The sequence below is a fragment of the Accipiter gentilis genome, chromosome 26 (genome assembly GCF_929443795.1).
Source record: "Accipiter gentilis chromosome 26, bAccGen1.1, whole genome shotgun sequence".
Taxonomy (NCBI): domain Eukaryota; kingdom Metazoa; phylum Chordata; class Aves; order Accipitriformes; family Accipitridae; genus Astur; species Astur gentilis.
The window spans coordinates 9,418,441-9,437,933 of record NC_064905.1 but is presented as its reverse complement, the minus strand read 5'-3'; the positions used below and the strand labels follow the sequence as shown (position 1 = coordinate 9,437,933).

The window sequence follows — 19,493 nt, the reverse complement described above, 5'->3', positions numbered from 1 at the left end:
CCAGTACACCTGGAATCGACTGCCCCAGTGGTGGAAACACAGCCCCACCATTTGTCATGGACTGATCCAGGCTGCACTAGAAAAAGGTGAAGCTGCAGAGCACCTGCAATATATTGATGACATCATCGTATGGGGCAACACGGCAGAAGAAGTTTTTGAGAAAGGGAAGAAAATAATCCTAATCCTTTTGAAGGCTGGTTTTGCCATAAAAGAAAGTAAGGTCAAGGGACCTGCGCAGGAGATCCAGTTCTTAGGAGTAAAATGGCAAGATGGGCATCGTCAGATCCCTGTGGACGTCATCAACAAAATAGCAGCTATGTCCTCACCGACTAATAAAAAGGAAACACAGGCTTTCTTAGGTGTCGTGGAGTTTTGGAGAATGCATATTCCAAATTACAGTTTGATTGTAAGCCCTCTCTACCAAGTTACTCGGAAGAAGAACGATTTTAAATGGGGGCCTGAGCAACGACAAGCCTTTGAACAGATTAAGCAGGAGATAGTTCACGCAGTAGCTCTTCGGCCAGTCCGGACAGGACAAGATATTAAAAATATGCTCTACACTACAGCTGGGGAGAATGGCCCTACCTGGAGCTTTTAGCAGAAAGCACCTGGGGAGACCCGTGGCCGACCTCTGGGGTTTTGGAGTCGGGGATATCGAGGATCCGAGGCTTGCTATACTCCAACTGAAAAAGAGATCTTGGCAGCATATGAAGGAGTTCGAGCCGCCTCAGAAGTGGTTGGTACTGAAACACAGCTCTTCTTAGCACCCCGACTGCCAGTGCTGGGCTGGATGTTCAAAGGGAAAGTTTCCTCTACGCATCACGCGACTGACGCCATGTGGAGTAAGTGGATCGCGCTGATCACACAGCGAGCTCGCAGAGGAAACCCCAGTTGCCCAGGAATGTTAGAAATGATCACGGACTGGCCAGAAGGCAAAGATTTTGGAATGTCGCCAGAGAAAGAGGTGACACGGGCTGAAGAGGACCCACTGTATAATAAACTGCCAGAAAATGAGAGGCAATATGCCCTGTTCACTGATGGGTCCTGTCGCATTGTGGGAAAACATCGAAGGTGGAAGGCTGCTGTATGGAGTCCTACACGACTAGTCGCAGAAACTGCTGAAGGAAAAGGTGAATCGAGTCAGTTTGCAGAGGTGAAAGCCATCCAGCTAGCGTTAGACATTGCTGAAAGAGAAAAGTGGCCAGTGCTCTATCTCTATACTGACTCATGGATGGTGGCAAATGCCCTATGGGGGTGGCTACAGCAATGGAAGAAGGGCAATTGGCAGCACAGAGGTAAACCCATCTGGGCTGCCGCACTCTGGCAAGATATCGCTGTTCGGATAGAGAAGCTAGTGGTAAAAGTACGTCACGTAGATGCTCATGTACCCAAGAGTCGAGCCACTGAAGAACATCAAAACAACCACCAGGCAGATCATGCCGCCAAGATTGAAGTGTCTCAGGTGGACCTGGACTGGCAACGTAGGGGTGAGCTATTTATGGCTCAGTGGGCCCACGATACCTCAGGCCATCAGGGAAGAGATGCAACATATAGATGGGCTCGAGATCGAGGGGTGGACTTGACCATGGACACTATCGCACAGGTCGTCCATGAATGTGAAACATGTGCTGCAATTAAGCAAGCCAAGCGGCAAAAACCCCTGTCGCATGGAGGGCGATGGCTGAAATATAAACAGTGGGAGGCCTGGCAGATTGACTATATCACACTCCCACGAACACGCCAAGGCAAGTGCCATGTGCTTACAATGGTGGAAGCGACCACTGGAGGGCTGGAAACATACCCTGTGTCCCATGCCACTGCCCAGAACACTATCCTGGGCCTTGAAGAGAAAATTTTATGGCAACACGGCACCCCAGAAAGAATCAAGTCGGACAACGGGACTCACTTCCGAAACAACCTCGCAGACACCTGGGCCAAAGAACATGGCATTGAGTGGGTGTATCACATCCCTTATCACGCACCGGCCTCCGGAAAAATTGAACGATACAATGGACTGCTGAAAACTACATTGAGAGCGATGGGGGGTGGAACTTTCAAGCATTGGGATACACATTTAACAAAAGCCACCTGGTTAGTTAATACTAGAGGATCCGCCAATCGGGCTGGCCCCGCCCAACCAAGAGTTCCACATACCGTAGAAGGGGATAAAGTCCCTGTAGTGCGCATGAGGAGTATGTTAGGAAAGACAGTCTGGGTTAGTCCTCCCTCAAGCAGAAGCAAACCCATTCAAGGGGTTGTTTTTGCTCAAGGACCTGGGTACACCTGGTGGGTGATGCAGAAGGATGGGGAGGTTCGATGTGTACCTCAGGGAGATTTGATTTTGGGAGAGAATAGCCGGTGAATTGGGCTGTATGATATTTAACTGCTAAATAACCTGCCAATGCAAGTCATTGTATCTACAGTGTCTATATGCCATATCAAGGGTATTATTGTGAGAATTATCCAAATGACTACAGGATGGACTTTTGAAACTGAGCCAAGTACAACAGCGATAGAACTTGAACGGGCACCCAGCAATTTCCTCAAGATCAACATCTTCGACCTGCAGACCAAGGGCATGAGTTACACCAAATGTACTAGCCACAAGTTCCAGAGGCAGCGTACAACAACCCAACATCTCACACCATCTCTCTCTTATCCTGAAGAACTGTTACAACAGACAGAGCCCCAAAATCGATGGACACATTAGAGGGATAGCCCATAGGCTAAAGGAACACCATGTGTGTGTGTGTGCGAGGTTGGGGCGGGGCGGAGTCCATATACTTATATATAAGACCAGGAAAGTAGTAGTGGTTGATTGGGGAAAAGAAAAAAAAATGTAAGATCTGGGCATGATGTAGATGGTATAGAATAAGGGGTGGATAATGTCCTGGGTTCAGCTGGGATAGAGTTAATTTTTACAGGAACCTGGGAGGTGGGGGCATAGCCGGGGCAGCTGACCTGAACTAGCCAAGGAGCTATTCCATACCATGGGACATCCTGCCCAGTATATAAATGGGGAGCGGGCCGGGGGGTGGTCTCGGTTTTCGGTGGGGGAAGTGGCGGAGCGTCGGGTCCCGGGTGGTGAGCAGTTGCGCTGTGCATCACTCTTTTTGTATACTTTTTCATTAGTGCCGTTGTTGTTGTTGTAATCTCTTTGTGTTTGTCCCAGTAAACTGCCTTTATCTCAACCCTCGAGGTTCCAGTTTCTTTTTTCTTTTTCTCTCCTCCGTCTCCTCCCCATCCCACCGGAGGGGGGCGGAGGAGTGAGCGAGCGGCTGCGTGGTCCTTTGTTACCAGCCGGGCTGAAACCACGACAATGTTCTTTCACAAAACATATTTTTGAGGATACTTAGAGTAATAACAGTATTATTTGCATTTAATTTTGACTCAGAGCAAATGCATATCATGAGAAAGTTTATCTCAGAGTTAGAATTTTATACATAAAAGATACAACTCTCTTGAATTTCCATCCAAATAATTTTGGACAGTGTGTCAAATACATATTGAATACTATGAGTGGGATATGTATCAGGAATATTTCTAAAACTAGAATAATTTCCTTGGGTAGTATTCCTTTCATGACTTGCACACCAATGCAATGACTTAGCAAATCTGCAATCACATTTTCTCACATCAATTATAGTGGCATTAGACTGAAGATGACAACTAATTCACCTAGCATTGACAAAATTTGGATAATACTATGACCGAATTATATTAAAATGAACTGCTACTATTGTAAGCAATACTAACTCTGAACTCAATATACAGGTTTAAGACACAGGAAAATGTGACTGCATCCAGTAACAAAAGTAGCTTATACTTTCTAGACACAGGTGGAATTTGAACAGTCTGAACTACCACTACCAAATAACATGAGCAAATGAACAAAATTAACTTTGTTTCACAAAGCTCTCATCACCAGAAAGGTACAATATACTGATCAAAGGAACAAAAAGATTGTGATGTTTAACTTTGCCAATGCTTCTGCTAATTCAGCTTCTTCTCTGTTATTCCACTAAAGTAAAATAATGTTTCCCAGGCTTGTCTACTTGAAAAGTCAACACTTCTTCCACCCAAATCCAATGTCATAATCAAAACAAAAGATGAGCTTATTCACTCTGGCTTCTATTTGCTGAAACAAAACCAGTGAAATTGACCAAAAATGAAATATTTTGCATTTGAGCATCAGCAAGAAAAGTAAAGGAAATTCAGAGTTTGGGAAAACAAGAAAAAAACACCCAAACAAAAACAAAAAAACCCAACCCTGCTGGAGAATACAGATATTTCTTCTCTTTAACAGGAGCCACTGCGGAGGGTTAAGCTCACATTTGAGAGATGAAGCTCCAATCCCTCCTCTAGGAACTTAGGCCAAATGGAACAGCATCAATGGAAAATGACCCCATACAGAGCACACTGCAAGTCTTGTCATTTGGCTTGCCCCTCAAGCAGTTAATTCAATTCTCTTTAAACAGAGAAGGAACCTGAATGAGCATTGCTACATCTCACCCAAGTCTCTGACTGCTGTCGGTGGGAAAGAAGGGACACTGTTTCCCAGTGGAGGGTATGGGTTGATCCTGTTTTATTTGTTGTTGTTTTGTAAACAGGTCAAAACTGCTTGTAAAATGTCATCTGAATCCACAGTTTTATGATGACTCAAACAAGGGTTTTCTAGTCCTTCCCCCACTGAAGTAATACAGCATTAGCATAACTATTTGAATTGCTATCAGTGGCCAAGTGCAAATACAGATCAGACTGATAACAAACAATTGCCTTCCTGTTCCTAGATGTTTTGCACACTCATCTAAAAAAAAAACTAATAAAAATGAAATTTCATTCTTCAAATGTATGTAATCTAATTTGATGAATGAAGGACAATTACAGTTACCCAAGAAAAATACTTCTCATTGCTGAAACATCCTGATGAATAAAAGGATATCTGAAGCTACGTATAATACTGCTTATTATTTAAATTCCAAAAGCTAAGGTATCCAGACAGATATTTGTCCCAGCCCTTAAAATTAGGGATAAATACCTAATAAACTATTTTTTGAGATAAAAGGCTCAACATTTTGAAACTATTTCCTTGGGGGAGAACCATCAGACAAAGGGGTTTTGGCCATTAGCTACATCTTCATGAGCTTCTCAACTGACTACTCTCTGCTTCTTTGTCTCCGAAAGACATCAGGAACTGAATATAATTTGATCAATAGGTAAAAGGTGAATCAATGGAGTACATTTTGATTTCTCACAATGAAAATGAATTGATACTTATTTCCTGTAAAACAGTGCGAGAGGTGCTGGGGAAAATAGCAAACTATCTTGGGAAATAAAATTACTGTAGAAACATATTTTAATTCTTTTCACAGGTATGTGATCACTGTGAGAAATCACAATCTCCATTGCCTTCTAAGGCGTAAGACCTGAGGTCAAGTGATTCCAGCATCTGATAAATATTACTATTTCATAAAACCTGTACCATGTTGAAGAAATGATTTCATTTTGAAAAAGATAATTAACTACTTAAGTAAAATGATACTATGGAGGATAAGTAATTATCCATCACTGTCAATGATGAAAAAAAAAAAAATTAAAAAAAGAACCTAACCTTTAGAAGTTTTTATTTTGTTTTAAATCCCTCCTCTCGTTTTGACTCACCTTCAAAAGTCAACTTGAGACTTAACATGTGGGCACAGTAATTTCACTCAGTAAGTTTGTTTTCCTTGGGAGAAGAAAGTACAGTCTTCTCAAAGGAAAAAACAATTTTAACTTTCTCTCCTCTGAAATCCCTAGTGTATAGGAATTGCAAAGTGAAGGAACATTTCTCTAAACCTGTGAATAAAGTAAAATGACAACTTACATGGGAATGGGGAAAGAAACCACCAAGGATTATTTATATATTTATATAAAACCTTCCACATTCAGTCTCCTGGTATGAACAGGAAGTTAGATAAATTGTAGTAACTGTGAATTTGCCACAAAGTGTTTTCATTTTGTAATGAGACATGGATTTAGTTGAATAAACCTCCTGTCAAAAAATGTAGATGGTCTAGGTTTTTTTAAAAAGCATAGACTAAAATATATTTGAAGTTTGCTCCTCACAGCAAGCCTGACGGATATTCTCAATTCATCATGAACTGGACACATCCAAAGAAAAAAAATCTTGAAAACTGGAAGCAGACTTGAGCACTACATTATGAATGCTAAAACATTTCACTCTTCCACAAAAAAATAATGTAGTAATTACACGTTACCATTTCTATCTGCAAGTGAGACACAACTGCCACATACAAGTGTTTTTGACAGAAGTTGGAGTAAGTGCATTATTTACCAACAGCACTTTGTTATTCAGGTCATTTCACTAAGTCCCAAATAAACCTTTGTTTAGCACTAAACTCTGTGCTCCAAGTAAGCCACGTATTACAGGAAAGCAAAACGCTACATATCAATAATGGTTTTGTTGGTTAAAAAAGAGAAAGGGGGAGAAAAAGGATTATTCTCACATCCCACTCCAAAGTCAGGTATGTTAGCTGTTATGAACCCAATGCAAATAAACCTCGCAAGAGTGCATAGAAGCTGTAACATAACCTACAGCTGTCACAAGGATAGAAAAAAGTATAACAAATTAATGTGTCATTAGGCCAAACTCAAGAAGTACTTCCACCTTAACCCAGTGATCAGAAAATTGCTGGTATTGCCACTTCAAAGCAATGGCTACTTATTACCAGGAAGAACAGCCTCTGATGCAACATGACCTCTTGTTGGCAGGAAGACAATGCATGGCAGCACTGAGCATATTTTTTCTGCACCTTTGGCAGATCTGCGCAGTTTCAACTGTGATTCTACAGTTAATAATGATAAGGTCCAACACTTAGAAGCACCAGGCAGCAAGTGAAAAATCACAGGTGAGCAAGCTACTGTTCAACTAAAAGCAATTGCTTTTGTGCCTAAACCTAAATAGGAGAACTTGGCACAACAATTAATATTACTGATAGACTCAACATATACCAGAGATTCTGCCTGAATTGCCTACTGACGGAATCAAGGCTTTAAACCATTTTAAGTACAGCAAACTTCTAATAAAAACATATGTACTCCAAGGAAAATAATAAAAATAGACTACAATCTCAGATCACACACTGTATAGACCTAAGATATGTAACAGTATCACAGATGTCCTTTCCAATAGCACTTATAAATCTTTTTCTTGAAGAAGTCACCAGTTACAAGGTGTTTGAAGAATGCTAGACCTATAGAAAAATATTTGCCTAAAGTATGAGAAGTTATAACAGAGATCCTACTACTCAGTTTAGTAAAAAAAAAAAAAAAAGTTAATATTTACCTTGTAAAATTCATACCTTCTGGAAACAGGACTGTAAAGTGCTGGCCCATCAGGTTTCCACACTTCCACATAATTTATTGTGTGTAGGATTATCAGAGTATTTGTTAGAAATATATTCTTTTCTTTTGGAGGGCATCTTTCTACAGCATCAGAGATGCCTTCATGGACATTTAGTTTTTCCTCAAACCTTTAGCAAATTAATCTGGTGCTTTTTGAATCATATTCAAAGACTCTTTGAACTGGACCCTTTTTGTTTCCAATAAGCTCTTGACAAAAGGCAGGGTTATATGCAATAAGGGCAAATGTACTCTAGCTCAGACTGGTTATAAAAGGCAAAATGTTTTAGAAGTTTTAAAACCATTTGCATTTTGTCACTGTAAAAAAAAACCCAAAACCCAAAAAACCCAAGCTTCAAGCTAAGAATTTCTCTGTGGAAATCTATGTTGCCTATATTGTCCGGTGCTGATAAGCAGAGATTGGATATTAGTATCTTGGATTCCCTTTTAAATTTAACTCCAGGTTGCTTCAAAGCATTCAGAAGCTGTTGCAAAGCTTCTGTATAATTCTTGGCTCATTTGCAAACACTACATCATCTCGTCTGTGTTATGAGAGCTTCAAAGATGTAGACTGCTGCAAAGATACACTGAGATATAAAGAAAATAAGAAATATAATTCCTTCTTGCCTACCAGTAGGGTAATATATCTTGGATGTTACTTGAGTTCCAGTCTGAAAGCCTGACCAAAGTCCCCAGTTGGGGGTGGTGGTATCAAAATCTTACAAACACTGCAAACACTGGTTCCCTTGCCTTGTACACAACCCACCCTGATCATATGCGCTGATGGTTAGTCTAAATTTCCTTCCCCTCTTCAGACTTCCCAGAAGAATTATCTACCGTTGGGGTTTGGTTTTTTTTTAGCTCTGACTGAAACATCCTATTTACACACTGAAGAGGAGTCAAGAATTTCTTGTTCTGTGTTGCCAGTGTGCGTTATGCCACTGAAATTATACCTCTTCTCTTTTCAACATACTTGACACGAAATTACTAAGGACAAATAAAGAACGAAGTACCTGTCCCAAGGAAGCCACACTATAAGCTGATGTTGCTGAAATGGACAGACCGTGGGTACAGAGGTGGAATTCATCACCGTTTGCTAAACAGTCTATTTTTCTTTCCCCCACAAAATGCTGTACAGGTTGAATTGTCATAGAATCCAAATTAAGACATCTGAACATATAGATGATGAACAAGGAGAGAAAAGGGGCACTCTGACGAGGTCAACTTCTACTGATAGAGGAATATCCTCCTTGTACAAGGGCCACTATGCAAAACAGACTTAGCCGAAGGGACAAAGGGGACAGGACACATGTAAACTTGATAAATGGAAAGAAAAAAAAACATTTAAAAAAATGAACTATTAAGATTCTAACCTTCAGTGGCCCAAAAGTCACATAAAAGTCACGTCAGCTTTCCATTTTCTGTGCAACAGTTGGAAGTGACACGTTCCCGTGGTATCCTCCTTTGCTGAATACCCCACTTCCTTCCTGGGGATCGCCAGAGCCTCTTGCCTGGCATCAAGCACATTCGCCTCTAACCCAGAAAACCCTTGCCAGGTCTGCTCCTGGAGTTCGACCATTTGTCCCGTGTGACCTGATTACAGCTTTGAACGATGGCCAGAGAGCCATCTGCAAAGTACTCAAAGCTTTAGCAAAAGGCATCTTTCATTTCTTTTCAGTGCCTTAAATGTACTTGTAAAGTCACCTTGAGCACACAAAGATGACTTTTGTTTCTCTTGTTGATGAGGTCTCAGATGATTTGACTGGAAAGTGTTTGATACTGGGCTGCAGTGCCACTGGGAAAAATTATATTCTTTCGCCTCTGTTCTTTCTGGCTTTTTCTAGATTCTGTTATCGAATGGAAGTTTTTAACTTATCTTAGTGTGCTTCTGTGGCCTTTTTGTCATGAAACAGAAAAAAAATCTAATGATTTCTGGTCCAAACACCTCAGGCTGTTAAATAAAGTGAAATGTTCCAAAAACAATTATTTCTCATTCATCGGCAAAGCAGTTCTTCCTCCCCGTCTGCGTGTCCTGTTCTGATTCTGCTTTTTTTCCCCTGGTCAGTACATCTGAGTGGCAAGCTCCCTGTTTGCTAAGGCTTCAGACAGCAGGGCTTTAATACACTTTTTTTAATGCCACATCTTTAACACATTATGGAAAATGTTTCTGAGAATATGCTTCTAATGAGAACCTCAGTGTGTTCTGTTTGTTCCACAGCAACAAAGAAATTGAAAAAAAATTAAATCAGTCACAAGGCAGGCAGTTTCTGAATTATACCTCAGTATAACATAAATACGGCTATGCCAAACACTTTATGAAATGACATAAGAAGGAATTGAAATAAATTTTTGTCTTTATGTGGCACCACATAATTGAAATGGACAAAGGTCCAAACATACCAGATTAATCTGGAATGATTACATTTAAAAATATTCAAAAGAATCACAATAATTTCTCTCTGTTGTGCTAAAGGATGTGCAATATGATATTTTATTTGTTTATATGAATATGAAGTATTCTTCAAATTCCCTTGTACTTCTTTTTGCCTTTGAGCTCCCACTAGTCTTATGATTAGCTAAGATGTTCCTTTCAATAGTTACAACTCCAGAGAGGCAGGAAACAGCAGAGAAACAAAATTATTCTAGAGCATCATCAGAAACTCAGCAATGTGTACTGTAGGGGCAGAGGTAGAGAGCAGAAAGCAGAGGTATTCTACCAATTCAAGTCAGTATTCAACTAAGAAGGAAAAGGCTCTCTGTTGCCTGCAAGTTGGGAAAATAAGAAATGAATACACAGGAAAACTGATTTCCTTCTGGTATTGTAACTCTGCTACTCAGTGTGTTGGGAAATAACAAAAAAAAAGGGGGGGGGGGGGGGGGAGAAATAGAATAGCTCAGATTAGACTCCCCCTTGGAAAAGATGGCCTACAGGTTTAGAAACATCACAAAAAAAAAAGGAACATCAACATATTTCTGCCCTTTAAGGATGAACAAAGCAAAAAATGATCACAGAGATGTAACTAGCTATACATGAAAAAATAGGATTTCAGTTCCCAAACCCGATACTCTTCGAACTAACGGGAATAGTCCTTACACTTTCAGCATCTAGTCTCACTAATACTACCTTAAACTGAAATGCAAAAAATGCTGTCTCTTGTATCTTAATAGATGATACTACCTCCCCCATTTCATTTTTTATATTTTACATACAATCCTTTTCCACCATAATTTCTAATTAATCTAGATTTATGCAAATCTAGATTAACAAAAAATTTATATTGGCCACAAATTTCAAAAAACACAATGACACATGGGAAAAAAAAAAAGTAACCCAGGCAGCTAAGAAGCCAGTCAACTCTGGCATCAGTAATGGGGCAGGGGTTGGGGGGGGAGGAAGGAGGAAGCAGAGAAAGAATGGAAGGATATTAGAGACATTAACATGTATGGAAATGGGATAAAAATCCATCATGACTTACTCAAAGGATCTGGCTAGACAATAACTCCTTTTTTAAAGAAAGTATATATCTAACCTCGACTTTATTAAAACATTTGATATAGGACTATGTAAGAACAGACAATTAGTAAAGATATATGAAAGATGTGTAGGAAATTGTACTGCACTGAAAGAACAGATCATGCTCCATACAGAGACTGATTATAAAAAAAAGCTCTTCCTTCTTGGCATTAATATTCTTTAGTATTTGCGTGTTAATGAAATTTCTAATGAAACAAAATCTGCAGGCACTGTTAAGACAAAGGATGATCAGAACAAATATAGCAAGAACTGGATAACCTTGAGGACTGTAGCAATATTAAGAACATTGGTTTATGTGAACAGTATTATGAAAAGTCATGTGTTATTAGTACTATGCAAAAAAAAAATTCTACCAAAAGCTAGAAGCCACTGCTGGAAAATGAGTGAGGAAGGGAAAGACCTTACTGTACTGTTGCAGGAAAGACTATCATCTGTGAAAGTTATACAGTTGTGAAGAAAGGCAGAGGTGGCTCTTGGAAAAAGGGCAGGATTAACACCGCAGTCTAATAGAGATTTCATCTGGGATACTGTTTATGGTCCTATAGTTATTCCTAATGAAGAACTAGCACTAACTAGTTCTACATTTCTCTTAACACACTCTCGTATGAGAAAGCTAAAAAGAGACTGTCATATTTGATTTCATTAAATGAAGCCATGAGAAACTATGACTGCTTTCTTTAAATGTATTATGAAGGTCCCAGCAGGGCTTTGGAAGACATTGAACTACAAAAAATTGTTGACACAAGCAGTGAGCACAATTTCATGCCTTCGTAGCCATGAAAACACTTGGGGTAGAATTTAGAGAATTTCTAACCATCACAAGAGAGCAGTAGTGAAACAGACATCCAACAGGATCAGTAGGGCAAGAAACCAAGCTACTTTTAGCATGCAGCTTAACCAGTTTAAAGAAGTGATTATGACTTGAGTACCTACACTGAACCACTCAGAAAGTCACATTCAATCTTATTCACTCTACCTATCTACCTACCTACCAGCATTTTTGTGTGAAGCGATTAGACAGACTCAGGTTTTTACCTGAACAGAATGACATCTATAAAGAGCAATGATTTTCTAAAGCAGCATGAAAGGGTTTCAAAACACAGTTCAAGTATTATTTCTATCCACATTCTTTGCAGTAACAAAGGCCATTAAAAAAACACAGGCTAGCTACATGCAGTATCCTGATTTATATCCATTTTACTTTTGTGATGCTATAACAAGAGCTAATAGATCCACAAAGGAGCTCTCCTACAAGCATCCTGACTGCTATGGTAAACTAAACTCCTACCCTTTCTACAATGGAATGAGCACTGTGATCTTCATACCAAGCAGAACAACAATTTCGAGATCTCGATACCCTGTTTTCCAGGATTGTTTCTTGAAAGATAACTGATCTGGCTTCAAACTTCTACTCCAAATCAGATGAAAGGGAAATTTCAACCTAGAGGTGCCACATTCTAAGTCTGAACGAGAACAAGTGCTCTCATTAAAAAGCAGAGACATAATTTAATTTTCAGATTTGCATAAGGATTGACCTGGGTGGTATTTCCTGGGAATATTTCCCAGAGCGGGTCCTGCAAGCATGACAGGCAGGGGATATCTAGTTTGTGAATCCCAAGAAGATTCAGGCATCTCAGCAATGCAGAGATATGACAAGACTTTGCTGACTGTTTAAACAATGCTGTAAATGGAGAGAAAGGATGTCCTTTGACTCTCCAGCTTTCTACCTTACGCACAATTGGTAAAAGAAAAATTCCAGGTCCTGGCTACAACAACAATTAAAAGACACTGCATAGCAAGCCACATTCTCAGTAAAAATCTCTGTAAACCTGAATACAGTTATGGCAGTTGTTTTCTCGCACATTAAGATCAGCTACTATACTGGTAAAAGGCTCAGGTATAAAGTTTTGAATCAAGGTTTTATACGTTCTCAAAAGAGCAAAGTCCATCATCACATTTGCTGCTTGTGTATTTCAACATACAGAAGGGGTGAAATTTATTGATACTCATTGTGCTTAATTTAGGCGTGTAAATTATTTCAGACAGCAGTATCACAAGTTTAAGTCAGGAAAGGATTTTGGCATACCTTTAAATTACACTAAAATGAAAGAAGCCCAGACACAAATTTAAAGCATACTCTTAAATGCTTTCTAGAATAGGGAGAAAGCAGCTCAGCTGTACCAAGTTCTTACCAGACTGTAGCACAAGCTACTGTCATTTTGTACTTCAGTGCATACAGAAATCCCACATAATCTTTTATAATACAGAATTTACTTTAAAAATACACATACTTTTGTATACAGTATCTTAATACATGCCATTAATTTCCATTTTTCTTGACACATTCAACTTAATAATAGACCCCAGCTGAATTACCTATGGTTCTCCTGAAAAAGGAACTGTATCTTGAAAGTGCTGATACAATCTTAATTAGAGTGCCAAAACCCGCATGCTAGCTTTATAAAAGTGATCATGAATTTTTTTTTCTCTGATGTACTTAGATTCCCTAAAGATTTTTAAGTGAAAAGAGATATGAAATTTTATTTCAGAACACAAGTCTTACCTACATAGAAAGTTTGATAGAGACACCAGCTATTAGATCAGTATATATAACAGACTGTGTTGTATGTGTTGAAAGTTTAACTACAGCACAGGGGTGAGAAAAAAACCCACAACCACAAAACACCTATTTCAAGGACAATTCTAACCTCTTGCCGTCATTTATAAATGGAAACAAGCAGCCACACAGTTCAGCAGTAAAGGAGGATAGAGAACTGATAATAATCCTCGTGCTCCTCACATGAACTCCAACAAGGCATTTGAATGAGACTTTTAAAGCTGTAAATTGTCCATCAAAACACAGAATAACTTTTGCTAATCCTTGTGCTACAAATTACTAATCCATCTGGAAAGCTATTTTTTTGCATGTGTTTACAAGGATTTAAATGTCATCAGACAGAAAGACAACTAGGTTAGTAGCATGTTAAAAATTTAAAAAAAAAAAAAGTCAGAAATAAAACTCTGAAGCAGTTCACCACAGAATAAGTAGGATTTGCAGAAGTACTTACAGCTCTCAATCTCCAGCGTGCAGTTCTGCTCATCCAGCGGATATCTCCGTAGGTCCATCATACAAGCAGCTGTTGTTGTAATTCTAGGAGGGGAACAGAAGAGCTTGTTAATGTGTCTTGTTCCAATCTTTCCTTGATGGCATGTAGCTGAAAGAAGAAAATGTATTTCTACCTAACTGACGCTCTTGCCTATTTTTACTGAAATACCATGTCTGCTGCTTACTTGTAATTAATGCTGTTCTAAGAAGGTTATGCCAGTCTGGTGGGCGAGCAGACAGTTTCCCCTTTACACACCATTATCACAGTACTGTAAGCTTTAATAATCATCAACCAACTTATCCTGACAAAATGAAGCATGAATTAGGATAGCAGTATTTCTTTCATTTTATAGTGGAAGACTTCAAGCCAAAAAGGAAAGGCTCAAAGAAAGGTGGCAGAGGAAATCTAAAGAGGAACAGAAAAGACACATACTTCATATCCTGGGTTAATACCCTAATCTTCAACTACTTCTTTCTTTCTTCTGTTTCACAGTGCTTTGCAAATGAAGTATTTTTTATCTTCATGTTCGAATGAAAACATTTTCAGGACCATTTTCACAAAACACTGAGACCATATATGTGCCTCCAGATTTCACCAAACCTACTAACATTAACATGTGTCAAGTGTGCCGTTTAGATGTTGAGAGAAATATCTGTACTGTCAATAAATCTTTTGCTGATAAACCTCATGGAGGAATATGACCCCGAGCTGAATATGAATCAAGGCACAATTCTCAGCAGCATTTTAATAATGTGTTCCTATCAAGTCTTCTTAATTTGTAGACAAAAATAAATTCTTACCCCCCCATCCCCTACCCCCAGAACATGCTATATAACTCTGTAGTAATTAAAAAATATTACAATTTGGAATCTTCCAACAGTCAAAATAGTATGTCCTGCACATACTCCACACAGGGCCATGTGTGGATTTAGTGCATAAGCTGAGAGGTTTCTAGCCTTTCTTCTCTCCCCCTCTACCTGGCAAGAACTCTTCTCCTACAGCTGCTAGAGCCTGGTGATTTATACAGACTCCTCAGGGAAACAAGGATCTTCTCGTGCGTGTTAAGTACAGCTGACTGGCCAACTGCATCTGGGGAACCTGCTTCTACACCAGTAGAAAAATGAGAGCATTGACACAGCAGTCAGCTGTACCAGATTTCTTTAAGCTGAAAGTTGACCAAATGATTTAGCTCAAATCATAAAATCCAAGATGATGTGGGTAAATAGATGGAGTGTCTACCTGCACAGGCAGACACCGCATGATGCGACAGGATCAGCAGCTACATCTTTCCAGGGTATTCATGACAGACTGGGTGACCAACAGTTTTATTCTCAAAATCCTGTCCCCTGTGTGAGGGTTACTAGCCTTTCACAGTAGATATTTAGACTGTTCAATAACTGTTTAAAAAACTTCAGTTTAAAAAACCCGTTTAAAAACCTTATTATTCTTTTACATTCTTCGATCTGACAATACAGAGAACTCTCTCATTTGATGGACCTCATTCTTTCTCCTTAAATACCTAATAAGAGTTTGATAGAAGCAGAAAACTACAATTGCCTGACAGAGGCTCAAAATTCACTCAAAATTGACTCCAGCAATCCTGTCCACAAGGCACATAAGAAACATTGAAGCTATACAATTTTTCCATTAACATCCTTACTCTGTCCTTTCTAACAATGCTTTACTGTCATTTCCAGAAAAAAATCCCTGTAAATTTCTTCAAAGAAAAGAGAACCTCTTTCTTGTCAATCCAGACAAGATCCCTTAATTTTACATTTTGACCATTCGTATGTACTGGGCTCTCGGAGAAAAGGAGCACCTTTTGGCACTAAGTTCTTTCTTCAATCACTACATGGGTACTCACAGAATTGTTTTTGAAAATATATTGTTTTCAATCAGTGTGGGTCACCACAGATGCTTCAAAAGAAAGCTTCCTGGAGCGAACAAAAGCAGGGGAAAAGATTTCTTTGGCTCCCCGCAATGGAAGTCTTCTAGCTTTTAACAAAATCAGATTGCTGAGGAATATGTTTGTTCATAGCAAATGCAAATGGAGCAAGCAGCAGCATACATTGTTAAAAAAAAAAAACTTCTTGCCGGTTCATACTTGGTTCCTTATTTTACAACTTGGAGGAAAATCAAAGAAATTGCCCTGTTCCAGTATCAAATTAAGATTGACTATTTTGGGGAAAACTTCAGGAAAGGTGGACTGAGACCAGAAAAAAAATTACAGCTAATGGTTTTTGTTTGGTTGTGGTTTTTTGGTGGGGAGATTTGTTGTTTTTATTAATAACCTCAGTACTTCCATATCTATGTGTATATTATAGTCAGGAGTTTTAGAAGAATTTCAGTAGTTCACAGAGGAACAGGCAGGGGCATAGATTTACAGCCAAGGTTTAAGTGCACAAAAGAATCATGGTAAATGCTAACCTGGTTGACTACTACGTTTTCTAATACCTTTCTCTGCACTAAACATGCTCTTCCTACCAAAGTCTACCAGACCAGGGGCTTCAACACAGAGACGAAACCACACCTGTGCTATCCTCAGCAAAGTCTCTGTTCATACTGATGCTGGAGCTGAGCACTCACAATTCTGACATATCTTCAGTAGGATTTGTAGGTGCAAGAAATACCGCAAAAGGGCCAAAAGCTGCAGCCAGCTAGGATAAAAGCTCTGTAGGGAACATTATCAAATCATTAAAAGACACATTGCCTTACCTCATGAGAAAGTAAAGGAAAAAAAGTGGCACAGTAATGAAAATGGCTGATAGGGTGAAGTTTTAATCAAGCCAAAACAGCAGTTTTGAATAATGTATTTAATTCAACTCACTTGTTCATTCTTATCCATAATGCAAATCCATTGAAATAAAATAAGAAGTCTGTCCTTTCCTCTCTTTGTACCTCCCTCATTTTTTTTCTGACTTCTCTCACTTTTATGGTAAAGTAGACAAAGTTCTCGTTCATCTTCAAAATTATTTAAAGAACAAAACTATGTTTTGATAATTCTTAGTGGTTTGCAATTCATGGTGAATAGCTAAATCAAATTACCAATGCAAGAACATGCAAGAATTACCACCTTAGAATACTTTTAAAGTCAAGACACGTGACCTATACCTTTTCAGACAGAGGAAGAAACAGCAGTTCATTACAGCAGTTAGGAATACTTGAAACAGACATAAAGCCTCTTCCCCAGAGGAGAGCTATTTCAATTTTCATAAAAGGATTAAAAATATTTTTATACAGCCTGGACTAGTGCACAAAATAGAAAATTGTATTTTGCATAATATAACCTTGAGAACAAACAATGAAAAAGTGAAAGCTTTTAAAAAACAACACTGTGACTCAACACATTACAGTCATTAGGGATGATAACAGAATAACAGTGCTCTCAGAGAAACACTGTATGAAATGAAACACGTTACAGAACTCTCATACACTAATCTTTTCATCTGCCGTTAAAGAAAGAGAAACCTTGTGATATTTTATGATTCCTAACAGTGCAAACCAGTCTTTAGCTTCCTCTTTCACTATCTATATTTTGCATGTAGACTGATTATGGAACACACACAAAAAAGCACAAACCCTGAAGCACTAAACAAACTAAATGAAGTATTATGAAGTAGACCTAAAGAAAACTTTGTGTGTCAAAACAAGCATAGCTAAAGTGCAAAGAAACCTGCATCACAACTAACTTGCAGGGAAAGTAAAGTTTGCTGTCAATAATTTGAATAATTCAGATAAACTTTGGGGAGGTTCTATGATTCAAATAGCAGCTGGAAATTGGCATTTCTCCTTTCGCAGTTCAAAGTTGAAGGCCATAAAGAACTTGTTTATAACACTTCCAGACTTCAAGTGATGCAGAAAATAATACCCGTAACAAACACTATCCCAGCAGTGCTAATTGTTCTTATTTTTCAGTGCTATACAGGGGACAGTTTTTCAAAATCCCATAGATTTTGCTCTTCTGACAAGTTCAAGTGGGATTTGAAATTCAAAATAGCAACTTAAACAGTTCTGACATCACGAGCGAAGAAACAACAGCACTGAAAGACAGGAGAGCAATGCTAATGATACATGGAGATGGACAGAACCCAATTCCCTCTTGGAGCTGCAGTGGCTCTGCAAAGCTATGGGAAATAAGCGGCAACAGAAACTTATCACTGCCCTGGAAGGAAGCAGCCCTGACCTGTAATTACAGGATTACAGGCACAACAGCAATGATGAGCAAGAAGGTGACAATTTCAGATAGCTCCTCCGAGTAGAGTGGTAGGATGAGAACTCTATAACACTCTCTTAACTGTAGCACTGACAGATCCTGATCCTATTGAGTCAAAGACAGAGCTGAAGCCCAGGAAAATACAAAGACTAACTCTTTCTTTAAATGTATGCACATACATCCTGTTGAAAGCAGTGTGAGATTCTGCTTCAGATTTGGGTATCTGAAGGCAGACTAAGACTCCCCATTAACAATATCGGGAGCAATCCAAAGAGCTTGCAAGGATATCACGCTCTCTAACAGACTGCATCTCTTTATCATGGACTTCATAAGAATCCTCTGCACACACTGACTGGGAGTCACAACCTCTCTGAATTAGTTAGTGAAACTATGTACTGCAGCTAAACCCACTGTTCACTTCTGCTTCTTGGAAACAGTCCAGTTGCGCGACAGTTGGAAACATCGGTGGCAGCAACAGCCAGCAGAACCAACTGCAAATAAGTGGAAATCTGGGAACAAAACTGTAATGTGATAAATCCTTCTCCCGAACAATAACATTGGATTTAGACATATGTGTCAAGGTTGTTAGACATACTAACAGATCTATGTTTAAATGAAAATATATTTATTGCTAATTATAGAGTTCACAGAATTCTTCCTCCTGCTTATTCACATAAAAGATAAGCTTCCCTTGTACGATCATAGATTAAGAGCTGGCTTTAGCAAAGGATAAAAACCAGTGACATTTCTACAAGACCATAATTAAATCTGAACATTCAGCTACGGACTGCTATAATCTTTCAACTGTAAACTGCATCCAGAGCTTATCAGTGTAGTTTTATAGGGAAAAAAATAGCAATTGTTTTATTGATGTTGATGTCTCAGTTTGAGATGAAATTATATGCTTGGGCTACCCAGAATCTATAATATGCTCTCTTCTAATACCATTCTCAACATTTCATGAGTATTCCAACCTATGTTCCAACTTGGCTCATTTTTCTTACTCCATTTGGGACTTGCTATCTATTGACATGTAGATATTTTCCCCTTGCCTCTTTCTGTGCAATCCTTGAATAGTTAAGTACTCTCTGAAAGCACTAAGTGTATTTATTAAAGCTAGAAGGCACAACCATAAAACAAGTTAAGGATAAGGAGGACATGATGCAAAGCGTTTTCTAAAATAATCCAGGATAGGAAAAAACTTTTGTAGCTGATAAAACACAGGGAGTTAGAACAC

At 38.9% G+C, this 19,493-nt stretch overlaps 1 protein-coding gene across 3 annotated transcripts in view; it reads right to left on the bottom strand.

Moving 5' to 3' along the window:
- Positions 1-19,493, bottom strand: part of GABRB2 (gamma-aminobutyric acid type A receptor subunit beta2) — a 617,197-nt gene that overhangs the window by 505,502 nt on the left and 92,202 nt on the right. For all 3 annotated transcript variants that reach the window (XR_007509653.1, XM_049829151.1, XM_049829150.1), the window contains one exon: positions 14,005-14,087. Coding sequence is in view for 2 of the 3 variants with exons in the window: in XM_049829151.1 (XP_049685108.1) it covers positions 14,005-14,087 (83 nt within the window). In the remaining variant the exon portion in view is untranslated. The remainder of the gene's footprint in view (positions 1-14,004; positions 14,088-19,493) is intronic.